At 40.0% G+C, this 25,124-nt stretch overlaps 1 protein-coding gene across 3 annotated transcripts; it reads right to left on the bottom strand.

Moving 5' to 3' along the window:
• Positions 1 to 1,164: 1,164 nt before the first annotated feature.
• Positions 1,165 to 24,426, bottom strand: REST (RE1 silencing transcription factor). 3 transcript variants are annotated; one of them, XM_047719392.1, is made up of 5 exons: positions 23,262 to 23,661; positions 20,828 to 21,731; positions 13,957 to 14,040; positions 6,346 to 7,321; positions 1,165 to 6,279 (listed from the first exon to the last, which is right to left on the bottom strand). In XM_047719392.1, the coding sequence occupies exons 2-5, from the start codon at positions 21,720 to 21,722 to the stop codon at positions 4,908 to 4,910; spliced, it is 3,327 nt and encodes a 1,108-aa protein (XP_047575348.1). In that variant the 5' UTR covers positions 21,723 to 21,731; positions 23,262 to 23,661; the 3' UTR covers positions 1,165 to 4,907. The 3 variants fall into 3 exon arrangements, with proteins under 3 accessions (XP_047575348.1, XP_047575350.1, XP_047575347.1); XM_047719394.1 differs by lacking the exon at positions 23,262 to 23,661 and adding an exon at positions 24,067 to 24,426 and having other exon boundaries at positions 1,165 to 7,321; XM_047719391.1 differs by having other exon boundaries at positions 1,165 to 7,321.
• Positions 24,427 to 25,124: the final 698 nt, after the last annotated feature.

Here is a 25,124-nt window from a genome sequence, read left to right as displayed (position 1 = left end):
TCTCAGCACCTTCACCAATCTGCCTTTATGGAGCTGAGGAGTGCTGGAGTACCCAGGTGGAAGCTCACACGACTATACTGCACTCTACCTACAAGAGTCAAGTCCTCATTGAGACCTGGGGAGAAAAAAAGATGTTCAGCAGGTCAAGTGTAACTGCATGGCATATATAAACATCCTAACCAAGGGTAAGCCCCTGGGAAAGAAAGGGACTGAAGAAAGACACTTGTAGCCACTCCCTCTTTGATTAAAGGTAACATACCAAGTCAGACATCAATAGTATTTATATATTCAAGATAAAGGACCCACCACACAGCCCTGGTTGGGCAAACTTTCATGCTCCTTGTCATTGATTCTACCATCCCAATAAAATAAGTGCTTAGAAATGTATTTTGCTTTTTGCTGGTAAGGAGTCTTACAAAAGAGGCCAGAGGGTGAATCACTCTCATCAGTATGAAGTATCCATTCTTTAGGACTCAGAATCTTCCAGGTCACTTGCTGTATCAGGACAAAGCAATCCAGTTGTTTTGATGCTTTGCATAGCCAGAGGTTTCTCCGACACCCTCTTCCCTCCCCTTTTTTTTTCAACTCAACAAAAACACATTAAAAACACATTTCTCCATTAACAACAAAAAAGCAAGACTCTTATTAAGAAGATGATTTACCACTTTCCTTTGAGTTTCATTTTCTTCTCAGAAAGAATGCTTAAAACAGTACCTTGGCAGTCAACACTCGGTGTAACTCAACTTATTTTCCCTTCAATGCATCTTTTTCCAATTCGGAGTCAAAATGTACCAACACCAGGCCTGCTACTGAGAAAGGATTATTTATGTTAAAGCTGTATGGGAAGGGAATATATAAGTACATACAGTAAAGCTGGATGTAAGGGAACCTATGATTGGGAAAAAATTACTATGTAAAGCATGCCATGGTCTTCGGGTTGTTTCTCCCTGACCTCCATCTCCCAGAAAATTGCAGTACAGGAAGATATGCTCTGGACTACTACCCACTGGACTGTTATTCCAAACAACAGATTGCCATGACCCTTCTACCTACCATGGGTTATCAGATGTAAGAATTTTGGAATTAATACACTTCCAATTCTAGCAAAATCAATTTGGTTTCTTTGATCCCTGACATATACCAATAATAAACAAAGGCATGAAAGGCTTTTTAAAACTTTATTTCAACATAACTATGCTTACAGAAATACACTCATACTGGTTAATAGAATGCCATTTAAGCTTAACTTATCCTACACAATTTGGACCAAAGACTTGGTACATGGTTTAAGCTTTAAAAAAAAAAAAAATTATTTGCAATCTGGTTTATTTTTCATCTATTACAAATGTATATAAAAGATCCTCCCATCAAATGCTGCTAAAGCAGGCAGCAAGAACCTTGAGATATTAACCTTTGGTTTGTCTCGGAAAAACAACACGTATTGCACTGTAAGTTTATAAAACTGGTGCAACGAAACATTGTTGTAATGTTTCAATGCCAGTTTACAAAGATCAATTAACTAATGGATGCTGAAAAGGGTGGGGAGCCTATGTACACAAGTGAAAATGTAAAAGCTATCTTAGTAAAAATTGCATGTAGATTGCAAGTCTACAGAAACCAAGATTCAGATAATTTATCGAATCTGAATTAACACTATCAGCTCAGTTCATCTGCTGAGGTCAGCAAGGAAACTGCACAGATTAGCTGTTTCTTCTGGTTTATGCAAAAAAAGTTTCTTCCCCAGCTTTTCAGTCCAGAACTGATATTATACTACAGGCAAGGTATTCCTTCCATTGTCAACATTCATGGGGTGACATGTGATGAGGTCTACCTGGGCTTAAATTTATTTGCATTAGCACTTAAATGCAAAACAGTCCCCAGAGTTAAAGACCACATGACTTTAGAAGTGACTCTAAAAAATAAAATGGCCCTTCTTGGAAGACTAGAACAAAACATCCAGCCAATTATAAGAAGCCTTATCAGAAATGTAGCCCCTTACAAATAACACCTCAATTAAAAAAAAAAAAAAAAAAAAAAAACGTAGCCCCAAAGCAGCTCTGAAAAGAGGAAAAAATATAACTTAATATATCTTGAAGATCAATGTGAATATAGGTTCAGAAGACAGAAGAGAGACTTTCATAAGACTACCTAGGATTAGGCTTATAATGTATTCTAGTATTTCAAGTTTATCTCTAGTTACTAAACATCAATTTACAAATAACATATTCACTTTTTATTCCTTTAACAAAAGGGAAAATTCTAGTTTCAATTCTATCCAGTGGAGGGGAAACTGAGAAAACAAAGATTCAAACAGTTCCATGCAAATATCACATTTTTCAAATGGAAGAACTCCCAACTAAACCAGAAGTTATTACTAACATATTTTTCATTGAAACAATTTTAACAAGTACAAATACATGGCATTAAGGTTCAGAACCTAATATAGGCCTGACAATCAAGTCCTTGTTTTCTGGAAGAAAGGCCTCAAGTCCCACTCAATTTCCAGTAACAATGTTTTCACAGATCAATTTAATAACAAGGGATTCTAATTTCCTTCATATTTTGTTTTTAGCACTCTAGTCTTAAAAACTAGGCAAGAAAATTAGTCCAATTCCCCAGAAGTCTAATTTTTTTTCTTTTGTAGCATTGAACAATCCACAAAACCTCTTCCCCAAACTGATTCCCAATCTCCAATCTGTACTTAACATGAGTCTTTTCATACAGAATGTAAAAGTAACTTACATAAAATGTACCCATGAACATTAAAACTAGTTGTTAGAAAGATTTAACTAGCTTTATAATTTAAGATTTAAAACATAAATATTTGCAGCTTGATCTTCTGTTGACAATGATTGTCGGAGCCATGAATTCATCTAGAATTCAACATCATTTATAAATTCCCATTCATGCACACAAAACACACACCATTAACACACAACTTACTCATTTCTTGAGAGAATCTTCTCTTTAAATCTTTGGCCTCCCAGTCAATTCCAAGTTCAAATGTCTTTTAACTGAAACTTCACTCTCAGATTTTTAACAAGTTTTCTACCCACACTTCATCAATGCTTTCCCTAATCTTTCATGTTGCATTGCCAAAATCTGAAACCTGCCTCAAAGAGATCGCCAGATAAAAGAAAATGAATGATATATAAAGTGGTTATTTCAGAACAGAACATGGGAGGATCAGAATTGTTCAAGATTCCCTACTGGGATCATACTTTTGACTGAAATGAATTAACTGCTATCAGGAAGAAAAATCCTGTTGGATTCTTTCGTACTCTTTGGCAACTGGCCAAAGAACCTACCAAGAAAGTTTAGAACACTCTTTCTTAATACTAAGTGCCCCCACAGGAACACCAGGATAGCTGCAATTCATTTGAGGCCTCACCTGTAGAAAGCGGCTGTCACAGGGACAGCCAGGACACCCACTAGTTTGTGGAGATCCCTGAGAAAGTGTGATTTTTTTAAAATCTGGACTGTACTTAGGTTTCACCTGCCTTTTTCACTGTATTCATAGGAAGTAAGTAGCAGCTGGTCTACCAGCACTCATACTACCTCTCTCAACCTAGGTTTGCTGTATCATTGCTATGGCTTTGGAATCTCACAACTGATATTCAGTATACCTTGAAGGAGTAATTATGTCTCCTAATTCCAGGTCTGCAGTTTCCAAACATCTCTTACAGTTCTTTATTCAGCTGAGGAGCCATATGGACACCAACCATCTATGTAAAAAGGTCTTCCTCAAATATATGACTTAACACTGTACATCTAGGAAGTAGTTGTATTAAAACAAGCCAAAAATTTTTACTTATGGTTGGTATCTGAGATTAAAATCCATTTAATAAAGAGCCTAGTGGTTTTGTTTATTGTAAAGGTCAATATGAGAGCTGTGAACTCACTACATCCATTTAAAATAAATAACTTATGTGAAATACAGATTCCGACATAGATATAAGATGTGAAATTCAAAATCAATGGATTGAACCTGCATGTTTCATTTGCTCACAAATTTGCACACACTAATATTCTGCAAAAAAGACAACTGCAGCAAAGGAAAAAGAAAACTGCCCTTTTGCAAACAAGACTAAAAGCATCCCTCCAAAGAGGTAAAAATAAACATGCATATATATGTATAAAGTGTTACTGTTCAACAAATACTATTTCTAGAAAAAAATTGAACTGCATAGGTTAAAAAAAAACAAAACAATGTGCAACATCTTAAGCCATTAAAGCACCAAAAAAAAAAAAAAAAAAAAAAAAAAAACCACGAATAAAAAACCCAAAACCAACAACAACAACAACAACAAAAAAACACACCAAAATCAATTGTTTTTATGATGATTAACATATACAAGTAAGAAATATTGATCAAAACTCAGGAAGTAAATACCTGGACTGATACAATGTCCACTGTTGGGAAAATTTTTCTTCAATTTAAATGTCTCTCCTCATCTCTAAAAAAATTTTAAAGTGCTAACTTTATATAAAGCAGGCAAATTCTTCAAGTAATTTGCTATTTAAGTATGCCAATTTTTATAGAACTAAACAAAGAACTAAGAAAAAAAACTAAAGTGAAACAAGAAGACAGACATGGCAAGAAAAGTGACAAGTTATAGTCAGACAAAGCAACAGAATGCTACAGTACCACCTTGGCCTTCTCATTTCAATTAAATGTATAAACTAACAGATTTAGGTGTCTGCTGGTTTAGTACACTACCTTCCTTGGATTTGCTAAAATTTATCCATCAATAGGTATATAGAGTCCTAAGGAAAAGAGTGCCACTTAAAAATCAACATCGGACACTAATTAAAGCAATTTAAAAAAATAAAAGGTTGTCTACAACTACAAATGAATATTAAATGTAATAGATCTTATAAACTAAGAAGTGAAGCCTTATCCTAAATTACTCCTGCCCTTTAGCTGCTTTTTCAAGGAAGTAGACATTAACCAAATGGCGATTGAGGTGCTTGCTGTAATCTTTTTCCTTTCTAAAAGAGCGATCACAGAAGATACAAACAAAATCTCCCTCAGCCACTTTGACTGCCAAGGCTTCCTTTGCATTTTTCCTGCTGGTTTCTTGTGGCACTGGCCGGGCCCCATTTAATCCAGAGTCATCGCTACCCTCTGACATGTTGTCACTTAGATCACTTCCATCATGACTATGGATGCCTTCGTCTTCATCCATTTCCTGAGACTCATTTACTGCCATGGTGACAGAAGGTGATGTCACAGCAGTTTTGGACACTGCTTCGTGATTTTCTATTGGCAGGGGAAGCAGCACTGGTGAAACAGGTTCTTCAACTGCTGGCTCTTTGCCAGGGGGGTTCTCTGTTTTGTTCTCATCAGTGTCTATTTCCATTTCACGAAGCTCAGTGTCATCCAGACACTTAGCATCTAACATTTCACCCTCCGCCATAGTCCAGTTTTGCTGAGAGGATGAAATATTGGCAGATTCCTTGTTAATAGCAGCAAGACCAGCTAGACTCTTCCCTGCCTCTTCTACCTTTTGAAGAGGGGCTTCTTTACTTCCTTCACCTTCAGTGAATGATTTTTGGTCTTTTGACTCCTCTTCTTTTAAGTTTTCCTTTGGCGGCGGTGGTGATGGTGCAGAGAGATCCCGCGTACCTGCACTCTCCTTCGGAAGCTGGCTGTCTTTGACAGGAACTAAGCCAACTTCAATGAGGACTTGCTCCTTCCGTACCACTTCACTCTGCGTGTTGGGCTTTTCCTTTTTATTATCTTTCCGAGGAGACTTTTTGGGACTTGGTTCCATGTGAAGAGGTGGCTCTGTGGGAGGAGGAGGCTCCCTCTGAACCTCCATCTGAGTGGGCCCCCCAGGGGGAGGTGGTGGCTCCATCTGAGCAGGTCCTATGTGAGCAGGCGCCATTGGAGGCGGCGGCTCCACCTGACCAACCTCCATCTGAGCAGACTCCATGGCAGGGGGCAGCTCTAGCTGAGCATGGCCCCCGGGAGGAGAAGGCACCATCTGAAAAGACCCCTTGGAAGGAGAAGGCACCATCTGAGAAGACCCCTTGGAAGGAGAAGGCGCCATCTGAGAAGACCCCTTGGAAGGAGGAGGCGCTATCTGAGAAGACCCCTTGGAAGGAGGAGGCGCCATCTGAGAAGAGCCCTTGGAAGGAGGAGGCGCCACCTGAGAAGACCCCTTGGAAGGAGGAGGCGTCATCTGAGAAGACCCCTTGGAAGGAGGCGTCATCTGAGAAGACCCCTTGGAAGGAGGAGGCGCCATCTGAGAAGACCCCTTGGAAGGAGAAGGCGCCATCTGAGAAGCCCTTTTGGAAGGGGAAGGGGCCATCTGAGCAGGCCCCCCGGGAGGAGAAGGCTCCATCTGAGCAGGCCCCCCAGGGGGAGAAGGCTCCATCTCAATGGGACCCCCAGATGGAGAAGGCTCCATCTGAGACGGCCCCTTGGAAGAAGAAGGGGCCATCTGAGCAGGCCCCTCGGGAGGAGAGGGCACCATCCGAGCAGGCCCCTTCTGAGCAGCCTCCTTCTGAGCAGGCTTGCTGCTTTTTTTACCTGACTTGTTCTTCAGACTTTTCTTCTTTGTACTTTTTTTCATGCAAGTATTTTGTTTTTTAGTCTCCTCTACTTTGCTATCACCTTTTGGCACTTCCTGACTACTTTTGGATTTGCCTTCTGCCTTCTTTTTCTTTTTTGTCACAGGTTCCTCATCATTAATAGTATCTTTTAAGGAATGGGCTTCAGTTTCCATCCTTCTTTTGCTTTTCTTGGTTTTACAGGTTGTTTCTGAATTATTTCCTGTATGCACATCCATTTCTTTAGTTTCCATCGCTGATTTGCGTGTTCTGGTAGTCACTTGAGTTGAAGCATTACTAAAAGACTTTTTCTCTTTCGAAACATTATCTTTTTTCTCCATTTTTACAGGCTTCTCATTCTTCTTTCCAGCCACATCCCCCTTTATTTTTGTCTGTTCTGTTTCTTTCTTTTCATTGGTAATATTGTTATCAGGCAGGTCAGCCTCTCGTTTTTTGGTTTTCTTTAGTTTCACTTTTGAGACATCCATGGTTTTATTAGGACAAGTAGGATGCTTGGATTTGAAGTGATACTGAAGATTACACTTCTTGGAAGCCGCATAGTCGCACGCAGGGCAATTGAACTGCCGTGGATTAACGTGTAGCTCTACATGTTTTTTGAAGTTACTTCTATCTGCTGTTTTGTAGTCACAATGTGGACAGTTAAGAGGTTTAGGCCCATTATGAACCTGTCTTGCATGGCGGGTTACTTCATGCTGATTAGAGGCCACATAACTGCACTGATCACATTTAAATGGCTTCTCACCTAAGATAAACAAGAGATGTTAGAGAGAACATAGATTAAGACATGAATTCAAGCCATTTATTAAAATATAAGGAACTGGATATGTTAAAACACACACACACAAACTATTTCATTGAAAAGACTCGATCATGCACTTTACCTTTACCATATTTATTTGTAGATCTTTTCTCTATCCCTTGACAATGACTCTCATACCAAATGGAAGAACAACGATTTCATTTAACCGTCATCTTCTAAAACGTTCATCAAGCTAGCGCTCTTAAACACTATAAAGAACAACGATTCACCAAGAAGTACACAACAATTATTGGCAAAGTTGGTTGGGCTATGGATGTGAATTTTGGGGCAAGGGCATTCAAAGAGAAAAAATAAATTTTTTTTAAAGATCATTTTAATTGTTTGTTTCATTAAAACAAATGTACAATGGAGTAGAATATATAATTCCCACACTTTTAATTTGCAAGTTATTTATTATTATTATTATTTTTATTTTTATAAACATATAATGTATTATTAGCCCCAGGGGTACAGGTCTGTGAATCTCCAGGTTTATACACTTCACAGCACTCACCATAGCACATACCCTTCCCATAATTCCCATACATTTTTAAGATAAATGTTGAGACTTCTAAAGAAGTATCTTACACTTCAAGCTACCCTCTCAGACCTTAGATGTAGAAGTTGTAAAAGTTTTGGGCTTAGGGAACAAGAGGTCTTTTCTTTAAATTTAACCCTTTTGCCTATCTCAGCAGGAGCAGAGTCAAACTTCACTCAGCAAAGTCATCCAATGCCAGAATTGCTATTTTAAAGCAAAAATACAGCCAAGCCAGAAACCTTCTGATTTTTCTCTACCTTCTTTTAACAAATGGATAAAGAAAAAACATAGGTGAGAAAGGGCATACAAATAGATATGGTATATAAAATAATCAAACAAAGTCATGATCATTAGAGATCATAGGTACATACAATACCAAAACCACCCCCACCCCCAAATTAAAGATATAAGATTAACACATTCTACCTGAATACATACCCATCTAGATCACACTCTAGTAAATATTACCAAATGGTATCCATACCCCACTGGTCCAATGGAATGCATAGTAGAAAAATGGAAATTGACATTTATGAAAATTCATCTCTCAAACATTCTCAAATTCATATCAAATCTAATTTTTTCATAAAGCAAATTTCTCAGACATTAAGCTTTACATGATGAGAAAATGTCTGATGATAAAACCAAAACTTACCCAGGTACATCAGATTGGTTAGATTGGTTATGTAGCTAGCTGGACAACTCTTTTCCATGTTAGACTACTAACAGAGTCACAAATAGAGGTTTCTACAACATGCTTCATTACTCTGCCTTGTCCCCTCCAACGAATTACCTCAGTGGACACAAACATTTGCTTAACATATATAGACACAGAATGAGGAAAAAAATTAGTGGCATAGCGGTTAAGAACTTTTTTTTAGAATGAGATTATGTGGGAGATCAAATATGGGCTCTTCTCCAATTCACTTTTGAGATCCTGAGCAAGGTACTGAAAACTCTCTAAGGCCCAATTTCTGCATCTGTAAAAATACTTTTAAGTGTTATGACCTATAAATAATTGAATCCATATAAAGCACTTAGCATGGCACAGACTTGGCTTGGCACAGCCAAGCAGTCCATATGCACTCCCTATAAATCATCACTTTTGAAACTGGTACTTTTAGTATGGGTAAACAAAAGGCAAGATTCATGTGTTTATCCTGCCTTTCCATTTAAACCCTACCTCTGAGTAAACAAGTAGCTGATGAATGAAGTTTATCTCTTTAAGAAAATATTTGTGCTAATAAGAGAATTGTAATGGAAATATTGCCACTGTATAACCCCTAACAAATGAGGGTATTTACACAGCAAGCATCAAAGTGGAAGCCTCCACCTATGAAATGGTCAGAGAATGGGAGTTCATAAAAACCTATTTAAATTTTGATGGCAAAATTTACTTGCTCCATTCATTCCTTTTCAATTTTATTTTCTTGCCTTTAAGTCGTGCTTGTATTAGATCTAGTCATAAAACTGCATAGGTTTTTAGCACCTAATATATTTTTTTTGCCTTTTATCAATGATTTTAATTCTTTTCCAATTCTAGTATTTATCTACATTTTTCATCTTTATAAACATGTCAGATGTCCACTTTATTCTTCCCAAATTAACTTAATATATAGAAAATTCAAAAGAGGAAAGATTTTTATATACTTTACCTATTCTTATCAAGAAGAATCCAGAAAGAATAACAAAAGGGACTTACTTTGAAGAGTAATGGGGCATACAATTGATTATTACTTAGCAAAAAAACCCACAAAGTTCTGATAAAGTAGCATGGGATGATTGTCAAAAACATCTCGTAGAAGAATGTCTTAATATTCTTTTTGACAGAAGTCAGACTATCAGTTGGGGGTAGACCATGGGAGTACTGACCAGAAAGGGTAAGGAGGGAACATTTCTGAGGGTGTATAAATGTTTCAGGTCTTCCTCTAGGGGGCAGTCAAACAGGAGAAACCATGCGAAGTCACTGACCTGTCTGCTTCAGACACATGTCTGCATTTTCATGTGTGTAAACTGAACCTCAACAGAGTAATATTTAAAAATTTACTCTATACACCTGAAACTAATGTAACATTGTGTATCAATTATACCTCAATAAAAAATGTTTACTGACCGAAAAAGCCCAAACCGCATAGTAAGTTGAATTTGACATGACATACTAAAATGAAAAAAAAACACAAAGACACTGGGAAAAAAACATTCTAGAATTCATTATACCCTCAAACCATAATGTCTTTCAAATAAGCCCAGCCTATTAAAATAGTGCCTCCACAATAATTATCAAATACTTGGTGAAAGAAAAATAAACTTATGGTTGAAAAAAGTATTTTCCATGTTAAGAAGAGTAATAAATGTAGGTGGAAGTTGGCATGTTGTTGATCTTCTTTAACAACAGCATCCATTACACTCATTGTGGGAAAATATTAAAAATCAATTCCTATGCTAGCAGAATGTGGAACTAGTCAGTGTGATATATAAAAAAATTATTATTAACAGCAAATACAAACTGTGTATTTCATCTGGAATAAGATATTTCATCCAGGATGAAATGACAGCATCTCCACTGAGAATAAGAAAGGGAGAACTGTGGATAATGTCCGCCTATCTCAGACTAGCCCGGTGGTGAAGGGTATTTTAATACCATTAGGGAGAAACACCAGTAAAATGGAGAACAACCCCAGATAAGGTTAGATTAGTGTGTCAATTTTTCACCTCATCAACATTCTGATCCCTTCCTAATCTAGCCTAAAGAAACTGAACCCTATGGTTGGAAATGCTCTAAGTAAATAACCATTGTGGTTTTGCTTTATATCTGTCAGCTAAGCTAAAATGTATCAACTCCACAGAGCCGAATTTCTTCCAAAAATAAGAGAATGAGCACATACTTTTCCTCTCTGAAATACACTCACATGAACAAGGGAAAAAACAAGGCCTAGGGGACCTTAAAAATTAGACTCCAGACCACAGAGAAGGCCTGCAAGATATTCACTCCATGCAACCCATTCAAAAAAAAAGACTACCTATCCAATCCGACCTAATTTAGCCTCAGTGTACTTATGAGGCTACCAGCAACTTCAATTAAAAGTATTGAAACGTAAGGATCTCCTGGAAATAATTGCACACTCATACACAAAACAAACTAACCATGTTTGTTTCCTGTTTGCAACTCAAACTATTGGCACCCAGTAAAAGATAGATCTCTGCTCTCTCCATACGCTTTGGTTCCAATTCCGTTATGCTATAGCTTCTAGAGCCATTTTCTGAGCCATAATTTCCTTTTAACGATGTTGATACCTGAAAATGGGAGGGGTGAGGAGTTTAAGGCTAAATCCTAACTCTTCTGATTTAAAGGAATGACAATTAACCACAGATAAAGCATTTATCCTCTCTATATCTGTGTCCTAATCCATAAGCTAGGATTAAATATTTAAGGGGTACTAAGATCAGAGATAACAAATCCCAATTTCTCAGTATCTGGCATGCATGCAACAAATAGTAGCTATTATTGGGGCACCTGGCTGGTTCAGTCGATAGGGCATGTGACTCTTGATCTCCAGGTTGTGAGTTTGAGACCCACACTGGGTATAGAGATAACTTAGAAAAATAAAATCTTTAAAAAGAAAATAGTAGCTACTACTCTTTAAGAGACTTTTAAAATACTTGCTGTACTGTAACAGTAACTACTGAATATCATCTTTTTAATACAGCTAAGAAATTCCAAAGACAACAGTTAGCAGACACAAAATTATTCCAGCAGAAGTTACTGACTAGTCTAAAACACCACAGACACTTAAAGGGTGACAAAAGTATTATCCATTCAATGAGAAAGATACAAGTATGTTATCATTCTAATCCAGTAAACCAGCAACACTAATAGTGGGTCAACCAGATAGGACTTCAAATGAGACACAGAAGTAAAATTCAAGCATTCAGATTTGATTTCCAGTGTACAAATAATACAGGGCACAAAGACAGAAGAAAAACCAAGTGACACCATGAAAAAGCAAGTAAGACAAATCCAGAAAGGGGGACATTCTATAGGAAAAATGGCCACATTTCTTCAATCCCTTAGTTTAAGTTTCCCCATTGGTAAAATGGGGACAGCAATTGAACTTATGTTATTGGATAGTTATAAAGGACAAAAATTAGTTAACCCACATAAAACTCTTTTTTTTTTTTAAAGATTTTATTTATTTATTTGACAGAGAGAGATCACAAGTAGACGGAGAGGCAGGCAGAGAGAGAGAGAGAGAGAGGGAAGCAGGCTTCCTTCTGAGCAGAGAGCCCGATGTGGGACTCGATCCCAGGACCCTGAGATCATGACCTGAGTCGAAGGCAGCAGCTTAACCCACTGAGCCACCCAGGCACCCCCACATAAAACTCTTAAATGTTTTATTTAAGGGCTAGAGCAGAACTATCAATAGAACATGATGCCTACCCTCAAGGAAGCCTGAAAGAGCCTCCCAACGACCCTCAGAAAATGAAACCAGGAAGCACCCCTAAGCAATAAACTCAGGTATCTGGTTAAGTGACTCAACTCGATAGCTTAGGAGATTTAGAAAGAACATTCCAAGTATGTTAATTAACATGACAAGCACTGAGGGTAAAGAAAAGCTAGCCCACATATTATGTGACTTCTTCATAGCTGCTCAAATCAGAATCTGTACTATAATCAAATGTTACTCAATTACTGACTTAAAACAGCAATATCCAATAGAAATAAAATGCAAGCAATATATGTAATTTTAACTTTTCTGACAGTCACATTTACAAAGGTAAAGAAAAGGTAAAACTAAATTTTACTACTTATTTAACCCTATATAACTAATGTCGTGTGAACATGTAATCAAAACTTAAAAAAGTTTTTTTAAAGTTATATTTAAGTCATCTCTACACCCAATGTGGGGCTCGAACTCATGAGCCTGAGATCCAGTCACATGCTCCTCCAACTGAACCAGCCAGCCACCCCAAAATAGGTATTTTAGGTGTCTTTATTTATATTGTTTGAATTCTACTATGTATTTTATACATTTCAGTTCAAACTAACTATATTTCACAAGCTAATAACCACATGTGGCTAGTGGCTACACAATCAGACTGCACAAATTTCAGGCAATTAATTAACCTAACGGACATGAGTCTACATAGACTTCTGTTAACACCAAGATTTTGACATAGCTTCCCTACATACCTGAAAATGGGAGGGGTGTATATTCTAAATTTGGTATATATTCTAAATTTGGAAGTAGAAAACTCTGATCAGTTGTGGTGGTTCACCAAGTGTCAAGGGTGAATTGTAGCCAAAATGAATGCCACCTATGCTACTACTTACTTTTTAACTTTGCCATCTATCTACTTTGATAATGGGGACCAATTCTGGTTAGTGATCACAATTATTCCAGTCACTGGAGTGGACAAATCTCCCACTGCATTTATAGTCCTGCATTTTATCTAATATAGGTTAATAAATTGAGATCCCGGATTATCTATTTCTCTTTCAAGTTTGGCTTCTGTAAATCCGTTCACGCAAGCCCTATCAGCTCTCAAAAAAGGACAAACCCACATTTTAGGACCTGAGAAATGAAGAAGGAATACCTGTAACCTAGAAACCACACACTATGAAATATGATGTCATATTGTGTTGGGAGTGGGGGAGAGGGTGAGAAAGTAGGGGTTGCTCAAAATGTACGAACCAGTGTTGGTCTATAACAGCATTTCAAGTTCTATTAGTCAGAGAACTTGAAGATCTGGTGGAAATTATGGACCGTCCACCCAAGAACAGTGCATGTGTCTTTTATACTCAGTTTCAGAGTTTCACCTATAGATTCCTTCTTAAGAACCTAAATTTAGATATAGTGTGTCACATAAGTACAACACTGATTTTTAACTCTGATTTCTAAATTAAAAATAAATCATAAATTGATTTTTAAAATAAACAAATAAATCATAAATAATGACCCAGTTCCAGGTCTGGAAGGATTTTGTTATAATGATGTATGGTGTACTAAAAATCATAGAACGGCTCCCATTTCTTACCAACCTGAATGAGTACGCATGTGTCTAGTTAGATGAGTCTTCTGAGAACTTGAGTAAGGACAGAGTTCACATTTATACGGGCGTTCCCCTGCAAGAATAGAAGGGTTAGGGTTTAAATATGATAAAATAAGGTAAATAAAATTCTCACTAGCAATATTCAGTACTGAGCATTTTTTTATAAGGATTCTTTTTCCTATTCCTGGCAAAATAGTCCTTTTTTTATTATAGATTAGATAAGTAAACGATTTAATTCAGAATTCACATAACTGCATTTCAGCTTTGCTGACAAAAAAGATCACTGGCTTTCTGAATTCTCATAGCCCTTTTATTTTTCATAGTAATGCTACAAACTCCCACATTAAATATTAAGAACTGAATAATTACACTGATGAGGTATCAAGGAGCATCCTTTAAAAAAAAATCAGAATTACCCTTAGGGAAAAAAATCTACCCAAATCTTCTCATGCTATCACTCGGAAATTTATTTATTTATTTATTTTTTTGATTTTTGTGAAGGGTAAATCTATCATTTGAAATTGCTGCTTAAAGCCAAGAACATGTGAGTGGGGATGCTTAAGCTAAAAATTTCAAGTAGTAGACAGACATTTCACAAAACAGATCAGTGTTAAGGTAAATCATGTTCATAAACCCATAAGGACTGACAGTAACTGAAGATGAGAGGATAATGATTTCAGTACTGAAGAATTTAAGACTTCAACGGCAGGAAATATGTTTTTTGGACATGGTTTGTCAAACACAAAACAGGTTTTTATTTTTATTTTTATTTTTTTAAAGATTTTTTATTTATTTATTTGACAGAGAGAGATCACAAGTAGACGGAGAGGAAGGCAGAGAGAGAGAGAGAGAGAGGGAAGCAGGCTTCCTGCTGAGCAGAGAGCCCGACGCGGGACTCGATCCCAGGACCCTGAGATCATGACCTGAGCCGAAGGCAGCGGCTTAACCCACTGAGCCACCCAGGCGCCCCAAAACAGGTTTTTAAAAAAGCTTCACACACACACACACACACACACACACACACACGCCTAACAATTTGTATTCTTTTCATCTGGTTTTGGCCACAAGATAATAATTACAGGGACGCCTGGGTGGCTCGGTTGGGCAGCTGCCTTTGGCTCGGGTCATGATCCCAGGGTCCTGGGATCGAGTCCCGCATCGGGCTCCTTGCTTGGCGGGGAGCCTGCTTCTCCCTCTGCCTCTGCCTGACACTCTGTCTGCCTCTGCTCCCACGTGCTCTCTCTCTAACAAATAAATAAAATCTTAAAAAAAAATAGATAAATCTTAAAAAAAAAAAAAAAAAAAAAGATAATAATTACAACCCTGGGCAAGTTTCCTCATTAGAAGTAAAAGCACCTTCACTTACTGGAATTGTGAGAATTTAAATTTAAGATAATACACACAGAACATCTGATATTGTGCCTGGCACATAGTAAAGCCCTCAGTAATACCAGTTATTATTCTGTCTATACAGTAAGTTACAGTAACAGATATGTCTAGTAAAATGGACAAGGGAAAGAAAAAACAAGTGAAAAAAGAGGAATACTGTAATGAGTAGGAGACATGTTCCTAGTAGCCATACAGCTGTTATTAGTTGGTAGCTATAGGTCAGCTATAAATAGTCATATCAGTAGAATTCCTACTTCAACCTGGAAGAATTTTAGCTTAAAATATGTTGAAGTATTTCTATGAACATATATAAATGACAGATAAGCACATGCAAGGATCCTCAATATCTTTACCCATGAGAGAAATGCAAATCAAAACCACAATGAGATGAAGACTTTGCAGCCATGAGGATGGCTATAATCAAAGGACAGATATTAAAAGAGTATTGGTTTGGGTATGGAAAAAATCGGAACACTCATACAATGTGAAACTGTAAAATAGTGCAGCCACTTTGGAAAATAGCTTAGCAGTTCCTCAAATGACTAAACATAGTTACCATATGGCTCAGCAATTCCACTCCTAGGTATGAACAGTTGACCCTTGAATAACATGTGTTTGAACTGTTCGGGTCCATTTATATGTGCTTCCCCCCCCCCACAACAAATACAGCACAGTTCTGTAAATTTATTTTCTCTTCTTCCGGATTTTTTCTTTTTTAAACATACATATATTTATTCATCCGTTCACTTATTTATTTGAGAGAAAGAGGTATCGAGCAAGGGCAAGGCAGAGGGAGAGAATGCCATGCAGACTCCCCACAGAGTGCCGCCCAGAGACCAGAGAACCTCTGTCAAAATCAAGTCAGATGCTTAACCCACTGAGCCACCCAGGCTCTCCCTCATGGATTTTCTTACTAAGATTTTCTTTTTTCAAGCTTACTTTACTGTAAGAATACAGTATATAATACATACAACACACAAAATGTGTTAATTAACTATGTTACTGGTAAGGCTTCTGGTCAACAGTAGGTGCTTAGTGGTTAAGTTTTGGGGGAGTCAAAAGTTATGTGCAGATTTTCGACTGCCCCTAAATTCTGCACTGTTCAAGGGTCAACTGTACATATCCAAGAGAAATAAAAATGTGTCCACACAAATGTGTGTATGAATGTTCATAGAAGAATTAATTATTCACAATAGCCAAAAAACGGAAAACAATCCAAATATTCTGATGAATGGATATACAAAACGTGGTATCCCTACAAGAGATTATCTGGCAGCAAAAGGAAAACAAGTACTGTGCACAGGACATGAATGAACCTTGAAAACATTATGCTAAGTGAAAGAAGGCAGTCACAAAGGACCATATATTATTGTATAATTCTCGGAAATGTCTAGAATGGGCAAATCCACATTGTATGGTATGTAAAATGCATCGCAATTAAGCTGTCACGGAAAGAAAAGTTAATGGAAGAAATATCAAATACCATTACAGATAAACAAAGGGATCAATTAAGGATAATTTAAATTCTTTATAAAAGATTGCTTCTATCTGTGCAACTCTACAAAACAGGCATAAATACTCTAGAAAACTTAGTGATTTTTCAGTCACACAGAGGCAAAAATGTCATCTTTTAGAATTTGTGAACTGTTGTGCATGTTTTGTTTTGTTTTTTAAGATTGCGTTTAATTTATTTGAGAGAGAGAGAGAGCAAATACTGGAGAGAGATAGAAAGGTAAGGGAGATGGTGGCTCTCTGTGAAGCAGAGAACCCAATGAGGGACTCGATGTGGGATTATGACCAGGGCCAAAGGCTGATCCTCAACCAACTGAGCCATCCAGGCACCCAGAATTTGTGAACTGATTAAAATTATCAAACCCACAAAATTAAAAATCTTTTAATTAAAGACTCAAATGAAAATCCTCAGCCCATCACATATTACTCACAAAAAAGAAAACTGAATTTTGATTCTTAGTCTTAGTTGTATAGTATGACCTTGGACACATCACTTCAAGGTTTCCTCTCAGTAAACACAGGCTATTATAATTTAGTTCCTCAATAGATTGTTCTGCAGATTAGCAGAGAAGTACCCAACACTGGCCACTCAAAGAACAGAAGAAATCCACTAAGTCAATCTAAAAACTAAGGTACTTAAATGAGAAGTGAGTCTATTATTTATCTCTACTTTTCAGCATTAAATGAATTTATTTTCCTTTATAAACACAGTTTTCAGAACCATGCATTTAACACCAGAGATACTCAGAATTTACATAATTGAAATATTATCCTCCCAATGCATACACTACCAAATTGTTTTAAAATGCTTACCAAAAATTAAAAAAAAAAAAAAATTCACAAAGATAACATTAGGAAGAAAAAAAAATCTTCACTAAAGTTCAACACTAAAATTTGGGGGGGAAGGGGAAGACACTAAAATGTGAAATGAGATACATACAACCAATGTTACTTTACTGAGAAAATATCAACTTTAAATTAATGGGGAGAAAAATTTATTGGTGGTACAGTTAAGCATATAAAATACACCCATTAAAAATTAGTCACCTAAACTGTGGTTAAAATAAACCACTATACAAAAAACATTATGAATGGCCAAGAGTTCTTGGTTTTCTTCCCCCCTGCTATTGTATTTTTTTTTTTTAAGACTTAATTATTTTAGAGAGAATAAGAGCATGTGCACCTGCAAGCAGCGGTAGGGGTAGAAGGAAAGGGAGAGAGGCAGACTCCCCCTTGGAGCACAAAGGATCCATGCAGGGCTCCATCCCAGGACCCTGAGATATGACCTGAGCCAAAATTTAAGAGTTAAGTCAGAGGTTTAAGCAACTGAGCCACCCAGGCACCCCAGGATTCTTGTTTTAAAAAACAAACAAAAAATGCTTTACATTAAAAAATTGGAATACCAAAAAAACCCCCCACAAAACTGGAAATACACACAAGATACTAAAAGACACCTTTTCGGGCGCCTGGGTGGCTCAGTGGGTTAAGCCGCTGCCTTCGGCTCAGGTCATGATCTTGGGGTCCTGGGATCGAGTCCCGCATCGGGCTCTCTGCTCAGCAGGGAGCCTGCTTCCCTCTCTCTCTCTCTCTCTCTGCCTGCCTCTCCGTCTACTTGTGATCTCTCTCTGTCAAATAAATAAATAAAATCTTTAAAAAAATAAAAAAAATAAAAGACACCTTTTCCAGTTCTCTCCGTTTTCTTTTTGGTTCTAGAAATATTCTTAAATTGACAAATTTAGATTTACAGTTGAAAACATTTTTAGCTTTTATGGGAAACATGAATTATCAAAATACAACTGACAAAATCAAAATGTATTAAGACAAAAGCACTGCGGTGCTGATCATATTCTCTATGTTGACTTGCATGGTGGGTAGGAGTACATGTATTTGTTAAAAGTCATCAATTATACTTCAATCAAAACAATTCATCAAAGTGTACAGATAAAAGTCAGGCCATGGCTACTACCTGAAAGCTCGACAGATCACAGCCAATCCAAATTAAGCTCCAAGGTTTTAAAAAAACTGTTAAATGAATATGAAGTAATTATGGCTGAAGTATATAGAGTAACTAAGACTTATTTTAAGATATTGTACATGAGGTTTTGTCTGTTTAAATCAAACTATTAAGTGATTAATGGGGTAGGATTTCCAAGTAACTCTGACTTCCTATGCCATGTAATTTTGTAATGTTTGAACTTCTAGACTTTGGAAACTAAAATGGTTTTAAAGCATGGAGAAAGTCACAGGTTATAACAAATTCCAAATTCCAAAGGATCTCCAAACATTTTTACTTGCTTAGGTTTTAAAGCCATACACGTAATACTGGACCATTCTCCTGGAGCTTAGAATCTTGCCATTCCCCCCCCCCCCACTTTTTCTTTAAGTTTATTTGCGAGGAAGAATGCATCTGTGTAGGGGAAACAAGCCAACTCCACCGAAACAGAGCTTGATCCCACCACGAGAGATTATGACCTGAGCTAAAAATCAAGAGTCAGGCGCTCAACTCACTGAGCCACCCAAGTGCCCTCACATCTTTCTTGTGACTGAATTTCATCTGCCAAGTTTTACTGTTTAAGTCTACCACAATTCAGTAAAGCACTACTGACTCCCCTCCCCACTGTGCCCTACTTTACCGGTGGGGTTCAGTCTACCCAGTGGTAACTCTTGAAAAACGGTTCTGATGCAAACAGCATCATCCTAAAACCCCTTTTTACTTGTGATCCAGACCACTATACTAGATTACCCTATCCGATTTTGTTCAGACCGCTAATCAGTCCTCAAAGGTACCAATTTTTAGCAGAAAAATGTAATGTGAGAAAACTACCAGTAAGTTGCAAACATTTCCTTAAAAAATGAGACTCTTTGGGGCGCCTGGCTGGCTCAGTCAGTGTCACATGCATCTCTGCCATGATGGTGTTTCAGGGTGCTGAGGAGAAATGGGGGAGTAACCACGAACAGACAGGGTTTCGTTTTGGTTGATGATGTCCTAAAAACGGACCGTGGTGATAGTTACACACCTCTGTAAATATACTAAAACCAGTATTAACTTTTAACTTTTTAACAGTATTAAATTTTAACTTTAAATGGATGAATTCTGCAGTAGTGAACTGTATCTCAATAGAACTGGTATTTACAAAAAAAACTGCCAAATGTGGTAAAATATCACTAATGAATACAGGTAATGGATAGTACATGTTGGTATTTTCTTTGAGCTGTTTGAAATTTTTCTTTTTTAATGTTGTTCCTTTTTTTTTTTTGATAGAGTAACTTACAAACTAGAAAGGTTCTCTTACCTATATGAGTTTAAACATGCTGAAAGACATTGTTTTTTATCTGAAAAATAGCTTCATTTTTCACGTGTGTTTGCTTTCTCAGGAAAACGATTTCAAGTGTGGTGATCCCACCAATTATTTAAAAACTAACTTTTCACATTTCTAGGTTTTGCAGACAAAGTTAAGTTGTTCCACTTAGGAACTCAATACCAAGATAATTTATCTTAAAAGTTTATGGCTTCTGTGAAATGGATCTATGCAAGGGTTAATCACTGAGTTTTCCTTTTTGTCTAAGTCCTCAATTGCTTTAAGAAACTATGCTGCATTTTAGATGTATTCACTACTAACTAAACACATCTTCTAAAAAAAAAAAAGGTAGTCCAATTTAATTAAATGATCTACTTCAAGTTGTCAGAATAAAAATTTTAACAAGAACATGGACAATATCTGTCTTGGTCATTCTGTGAAGTAAGTGCTCTTCACTTATCCTCAATCCCAAAGTTATTACCCCCATAGAGAGAGAAACTAAAGCACAAAGAGATTAAGTTGACTTATTCAAGGTCACAAAGACAGCAAATAATGGGACCAGAACTTGACCCCAGAATCCCTTCTTCAGTGCTACTTTAACAGCCTACTGAATTAACTATCAAAAGTGAATTGAACTTATGGACTACAAGGTAGTCTTACCTGTATGAGTTCGAACATGTTGAACGTAATTATTTTTTCTATCTGAAAAATAGTTGCATTTTCCACATGTGTATACTTTCCTTGGAAAATGGTTTCTTAAGTGTTTCCTCCAGTGATATTCGCTTACTGTGGTATACGTGCAAATGATGCACTTGTAGACTCGCTCATTATCCCCAGCTCTGGTGTGGTGTTTCAGATGAGCAGTATAGTGATCATACCGATTGGTATTATAGCCACAGCGGTCACAGCGAATGGGGCCCTTGGAGAAATCTCCCTCCTCTGCAGTGGAAGACCCAGATTCTCTGGCTTTTGCTTGCTTCTCTGCACTTTCTTCCACGAAAAATTTCTTGGCACTATGAACTCTGATATGATGCACAAACTGCTCTTCAGATTCGGCTTCATACTGGCATGGCTTACAGCGAAAAGGTTTGCTCTTCAAGTTCTTGCATTTGTCCTCCGCTCCAGGTGTTTCAGGGGGAAGATCTTTATTTGAGCTGTAAATTTCTGGGGCAGCTGATACCTCAAACACAGGCTGTGGTTCTACAACACTGAGTTCCAAACTTTCCAGTTCCATATTTTCCAATCCACTGGGTTCACCTTTGATTTCAGGAGACTCATCAAGTCCTTCTCCATCACTATCTGAAAAATTGTTATCTCCGACAGGCATCAATTCTGCCATCTGTCTTTCTTCACCAACCAGGTAATCACAGCAGCTGCCATTTACTTCCCCAGTTAAGGCCACATTTGCCAACATGATAAGCTGAGGCGCAGCCAATTCAGCTTTGGAGAGGTCATGCAAGTCATACATGTCGTTAGGCAAGGCCATGCCAATGTTACCACTGCCCGTGAACAGCCCTCCTCCTCCAGAAGACTGGCCCATTACCTGGGTGGCCATGACTGTATTCTGAATTCAAAATAAGACAAAAAGTACAAAACCAGTTTAAACACAACATCCAAAACATTGCTCCAATACTTCATTAACTTAAAAGTTTTTTTTTTTCAAATATAATCTTTCAATACAATGAGCTTTGTTAATCACTAAAATTAAGGCTTTGAAGTATTTTTGCACTACCAAATTTTCCTTATCGCAATCACCAAAAAAATCTCTATTATCCCTAGGAAAATGTCTATCAATTGTCTTACTTAACTCATCCATCAACTAGGCCTAGCACTGACATGTCTTCCCTCAAGCACTTTCAATTTTTCTGGTGAAAAAATAAGTAACTTCATTTTTATGTTAATTTAAATTATTTTTCAATTCAATACATGAATAGTAAACTGCTGTCCTCTCAATTCCCCCTTTCCACAGTTTACTGGTCAGAAAAGGGAGAACCCCAAATACCATACTGTTCATTTGTTAAGTACAAACGTATCTGGACAGTAGAAGCCTGTAGTAACTGGTCAACTGAACTGAATTTCATATAAACTCAACTAACTCCAGAAAAATAAACCACTGTGAAAAAGCCCCTTTTTAAAAGAAAAAGAAAAAGCAGAACTTTTTTCCTTGTTTAAAAAGAAAAAAAAAAAAAAAGGAAGCTCCGTGTATTCAAAACTTCACAAATTAAACTTTCAAACCCTCTAAATAACCGTACAACTCAACCCGACAATCAGCAACTTTCTTGCCTTGTGCTTGACTTGGCCTACTTGCTTAGGGGAAGCCATTACAAGGATCACCTTCTTGAAAACATGTTGGGCTTTTAAAGTCGCCTTAACCACGTCACTTTCCAATCTAGAAGGTGCTATTCTCCAACTGAGTGCTGTCTTGCAAATTAGAAAAAGCAAAATAAGTGGCAAGCACTCAAAAAATAGAATCAAACTCCAAACCCCAAAAGCAGTCCGTTTCACCCAGGTGCATTTAAACACAAACCGACTGAGTTATAATGTACCAAAACTTGGAATCAAATGCCATCACAGAAAACAAACTGAGGGCCATAGCAGTCCCAGGGCTTAACAACCCAGGCTACTCGGCAATTTACCCAAACATCGACTTTCCTAATACTCCCCCAACCCTAACTACCGTCCCTAAAGGAATTTTCACGTTTGTCAGGAAGGCCGTCTAAGCACAGCCCGAAAACCCAACGTGTTGCACGAATTCCTATGTGCGGCTGCCACCAGCGCCTGCCTCGGCGGCGGCATTCCTGACTGAAATAGGCATTCGGCCATTTTCTCAAAATACCAAACACAAAGCAGCTCTTTGCAAACTCGGGCGCTCTCGCTTCCTCTCGGCTGGGCCCGCTCACTGCACACATTTACACACCAACTCGCGGGAGTTGCCCCAACACTCGTCCCGAAGCTTCTCCTGAGTTCCCCAACACTAAGAAAAGCAAGGTGGGCAAACTCGGGGCGCCGTTGGGCCAGACCAAGTCTTCCCCATTCAGGGCTTGCCCCCTCCCCGGCCCGCGGGCCCGAGTCCGGGAAGAGGAAGGAAAGTTACCGCGTTGCCGGCGTCCTAGCTCCTCTCACCGCCCCTGGGCTCACCCTCCGCAGAGGGCCCGGGAGGCTCCGCGGGCGCCCTCCCGAGGCGTCGGGCCCCTAGCGCCGGAGGGGGCCCCCACGCGCGCTGGCCGCCTCCCCCGCGCCCCGGAAGTTTGCGAACTCACTCCCCCACCGCGTCCCGTGGGACGCGCGCCCCGGCCCCGCCAGCTCGGGCGTCGAGGTGGTCGGGTGCGGAGGGCCGAGGCGGCGGGGCGGCCCGAGAGCAGAAATCGCTGTCCAGCCCCATTGGCGGAACCGCCCGGGCCGCGGGGCTGACTCAACCCGCCCGGCCGCACTCAACGGCGCCTTCCGGCGAAAGGGAGAGGCCGGAGAGGGAGGGGGACGCGAGGGCCGCGGGCCGACGAGGGGCTGCGGCGGGACCTGGGAGCAGGAGAACGGGGAAAAAGTTTCAGGACCAGCGCCACAAGCAGCTCCGTTCCTCAGGACTGACTCGAAGGACGCCCGGGCCCGTGCGGAGGCGACGGCCCGGCCTCGACTGGGGAGGGGGTCCTGGCTCCACACCGCTCCCCAAGGACGCCCCCGGCCCAGCCCCCGGGCCGCGCCGGTGTAACCCGATCCCGCTCGGCCGCCCGCCCCCGCCCGGCGCTGCGGCCGCCGCCGGAGCCACAGTATCTGCAAATCAGCCCTGGACAGCGCCTCGCTCCGCGTCCTTCCGCGCCCTCCCCCTGCCACTGCCGCCGCCGCCGCCGCCCGGCCGGCCCTCCCCCACCCCGACCGAACCCCCAGCCCTGAGCCGCGCTTACCGGCCTTCCTAGGCGAGGAGGGGCGGGAGACCCGGCGCCGCCGCTCCTTCTCCGACTACTTTTCTTTGTTGCTGGAGTTTCGGGGGGAGGGGTGGGGGGAGGATGGAAAAGTTGGGCGCTGGGGACGTCGAGGCCCGCAAAGGCCCAGGAGTGGGACTGCAGAGAATGCTTAGGCCGCCGGCTCTCGCTCTGCCGTCCCGGCCACCGCCGTCGCCGCCGCCGCCGGGGTCCGTGGCCCGGGGCCTCGGCGGCGCTTGCTCTGCTGCTGCGCCGCGAGCTCGCGGGAGCCGCACATTCCAGCACAGGAGGTTGCGCCGCGCACCCAGCCCGCGCCGCCGCCGCCGCCGCCGCCGCCGCCCGCGGGACACGCCCCCTCCACCGCCCGCGCGCGCCCGCGGGACACGCCCACCCCGCCGCCCGCGCGCGTGGCCGCCCGGCGCGCCCCGCCCCTTGGCGAAGGGGTTTGCTCTGGGCCCTGGCCGGGCTGTGGGCGCGCCTACCGGGAGCCTCACCTAATCCTCCCGGCCCCTCACTCGTGCTCTTACGTCAAAAAAGAGGCGAGCCCCGGTCCCTTTCTCGATTTCTTTCAGAAACAAACGACAGAAAAGTTGCCCCTAGCCCTGGCGTGCAAGGATGAGAATAGAGCTGTTAAAAGAAAAATCTGCAGGCTTTGACCGTTCTCTTTAGAACCACCGTCTAAAGCGTTTCGAGTGTAAAGCGCTCGAAAATACGCTTTAGAATCTCTTGAAATCTCCACCCATAGCCACCCTTAACTAATTAAACGTTAAGCTCACGCGGTAAAAACGCATCCCAAATTTTAAACAATAAGCGAAGAAAATGCAGCCAGTTTCTGAGTTGTGAGAAGAAAATGTCTCGGTCAGATCACGGACTCCGAACTGAGGGGACAAGTCCATAGACCTGGCCCGTAGCAGGTCATTCCTGAGCCTTCAAAACACGATTTCAGTGGAGCAATTATCCTCAGATTACAGGACAGTAAAGCAGAGGGTGAGGACATGGAGGCTGCTTGGTCACCACGTGTGGGAGAGGAACCTGGCTTC

Source organism: Lutra lutra, chromosome 2, assembly GCF_902655055.1.
Source record: "Lutra lutra chromosome 2, mLutLut1.2, whole genome shotgun sequence".
Lineage (NCBI taxonomy): Eukaryota > Metazoa > Chordata > Mammalia > Carnivora > Mustelidae > Lutra > Lutra lutra.
This window is presented reverse-complemented; position numbering and strand designations above follow the sequence as displayed.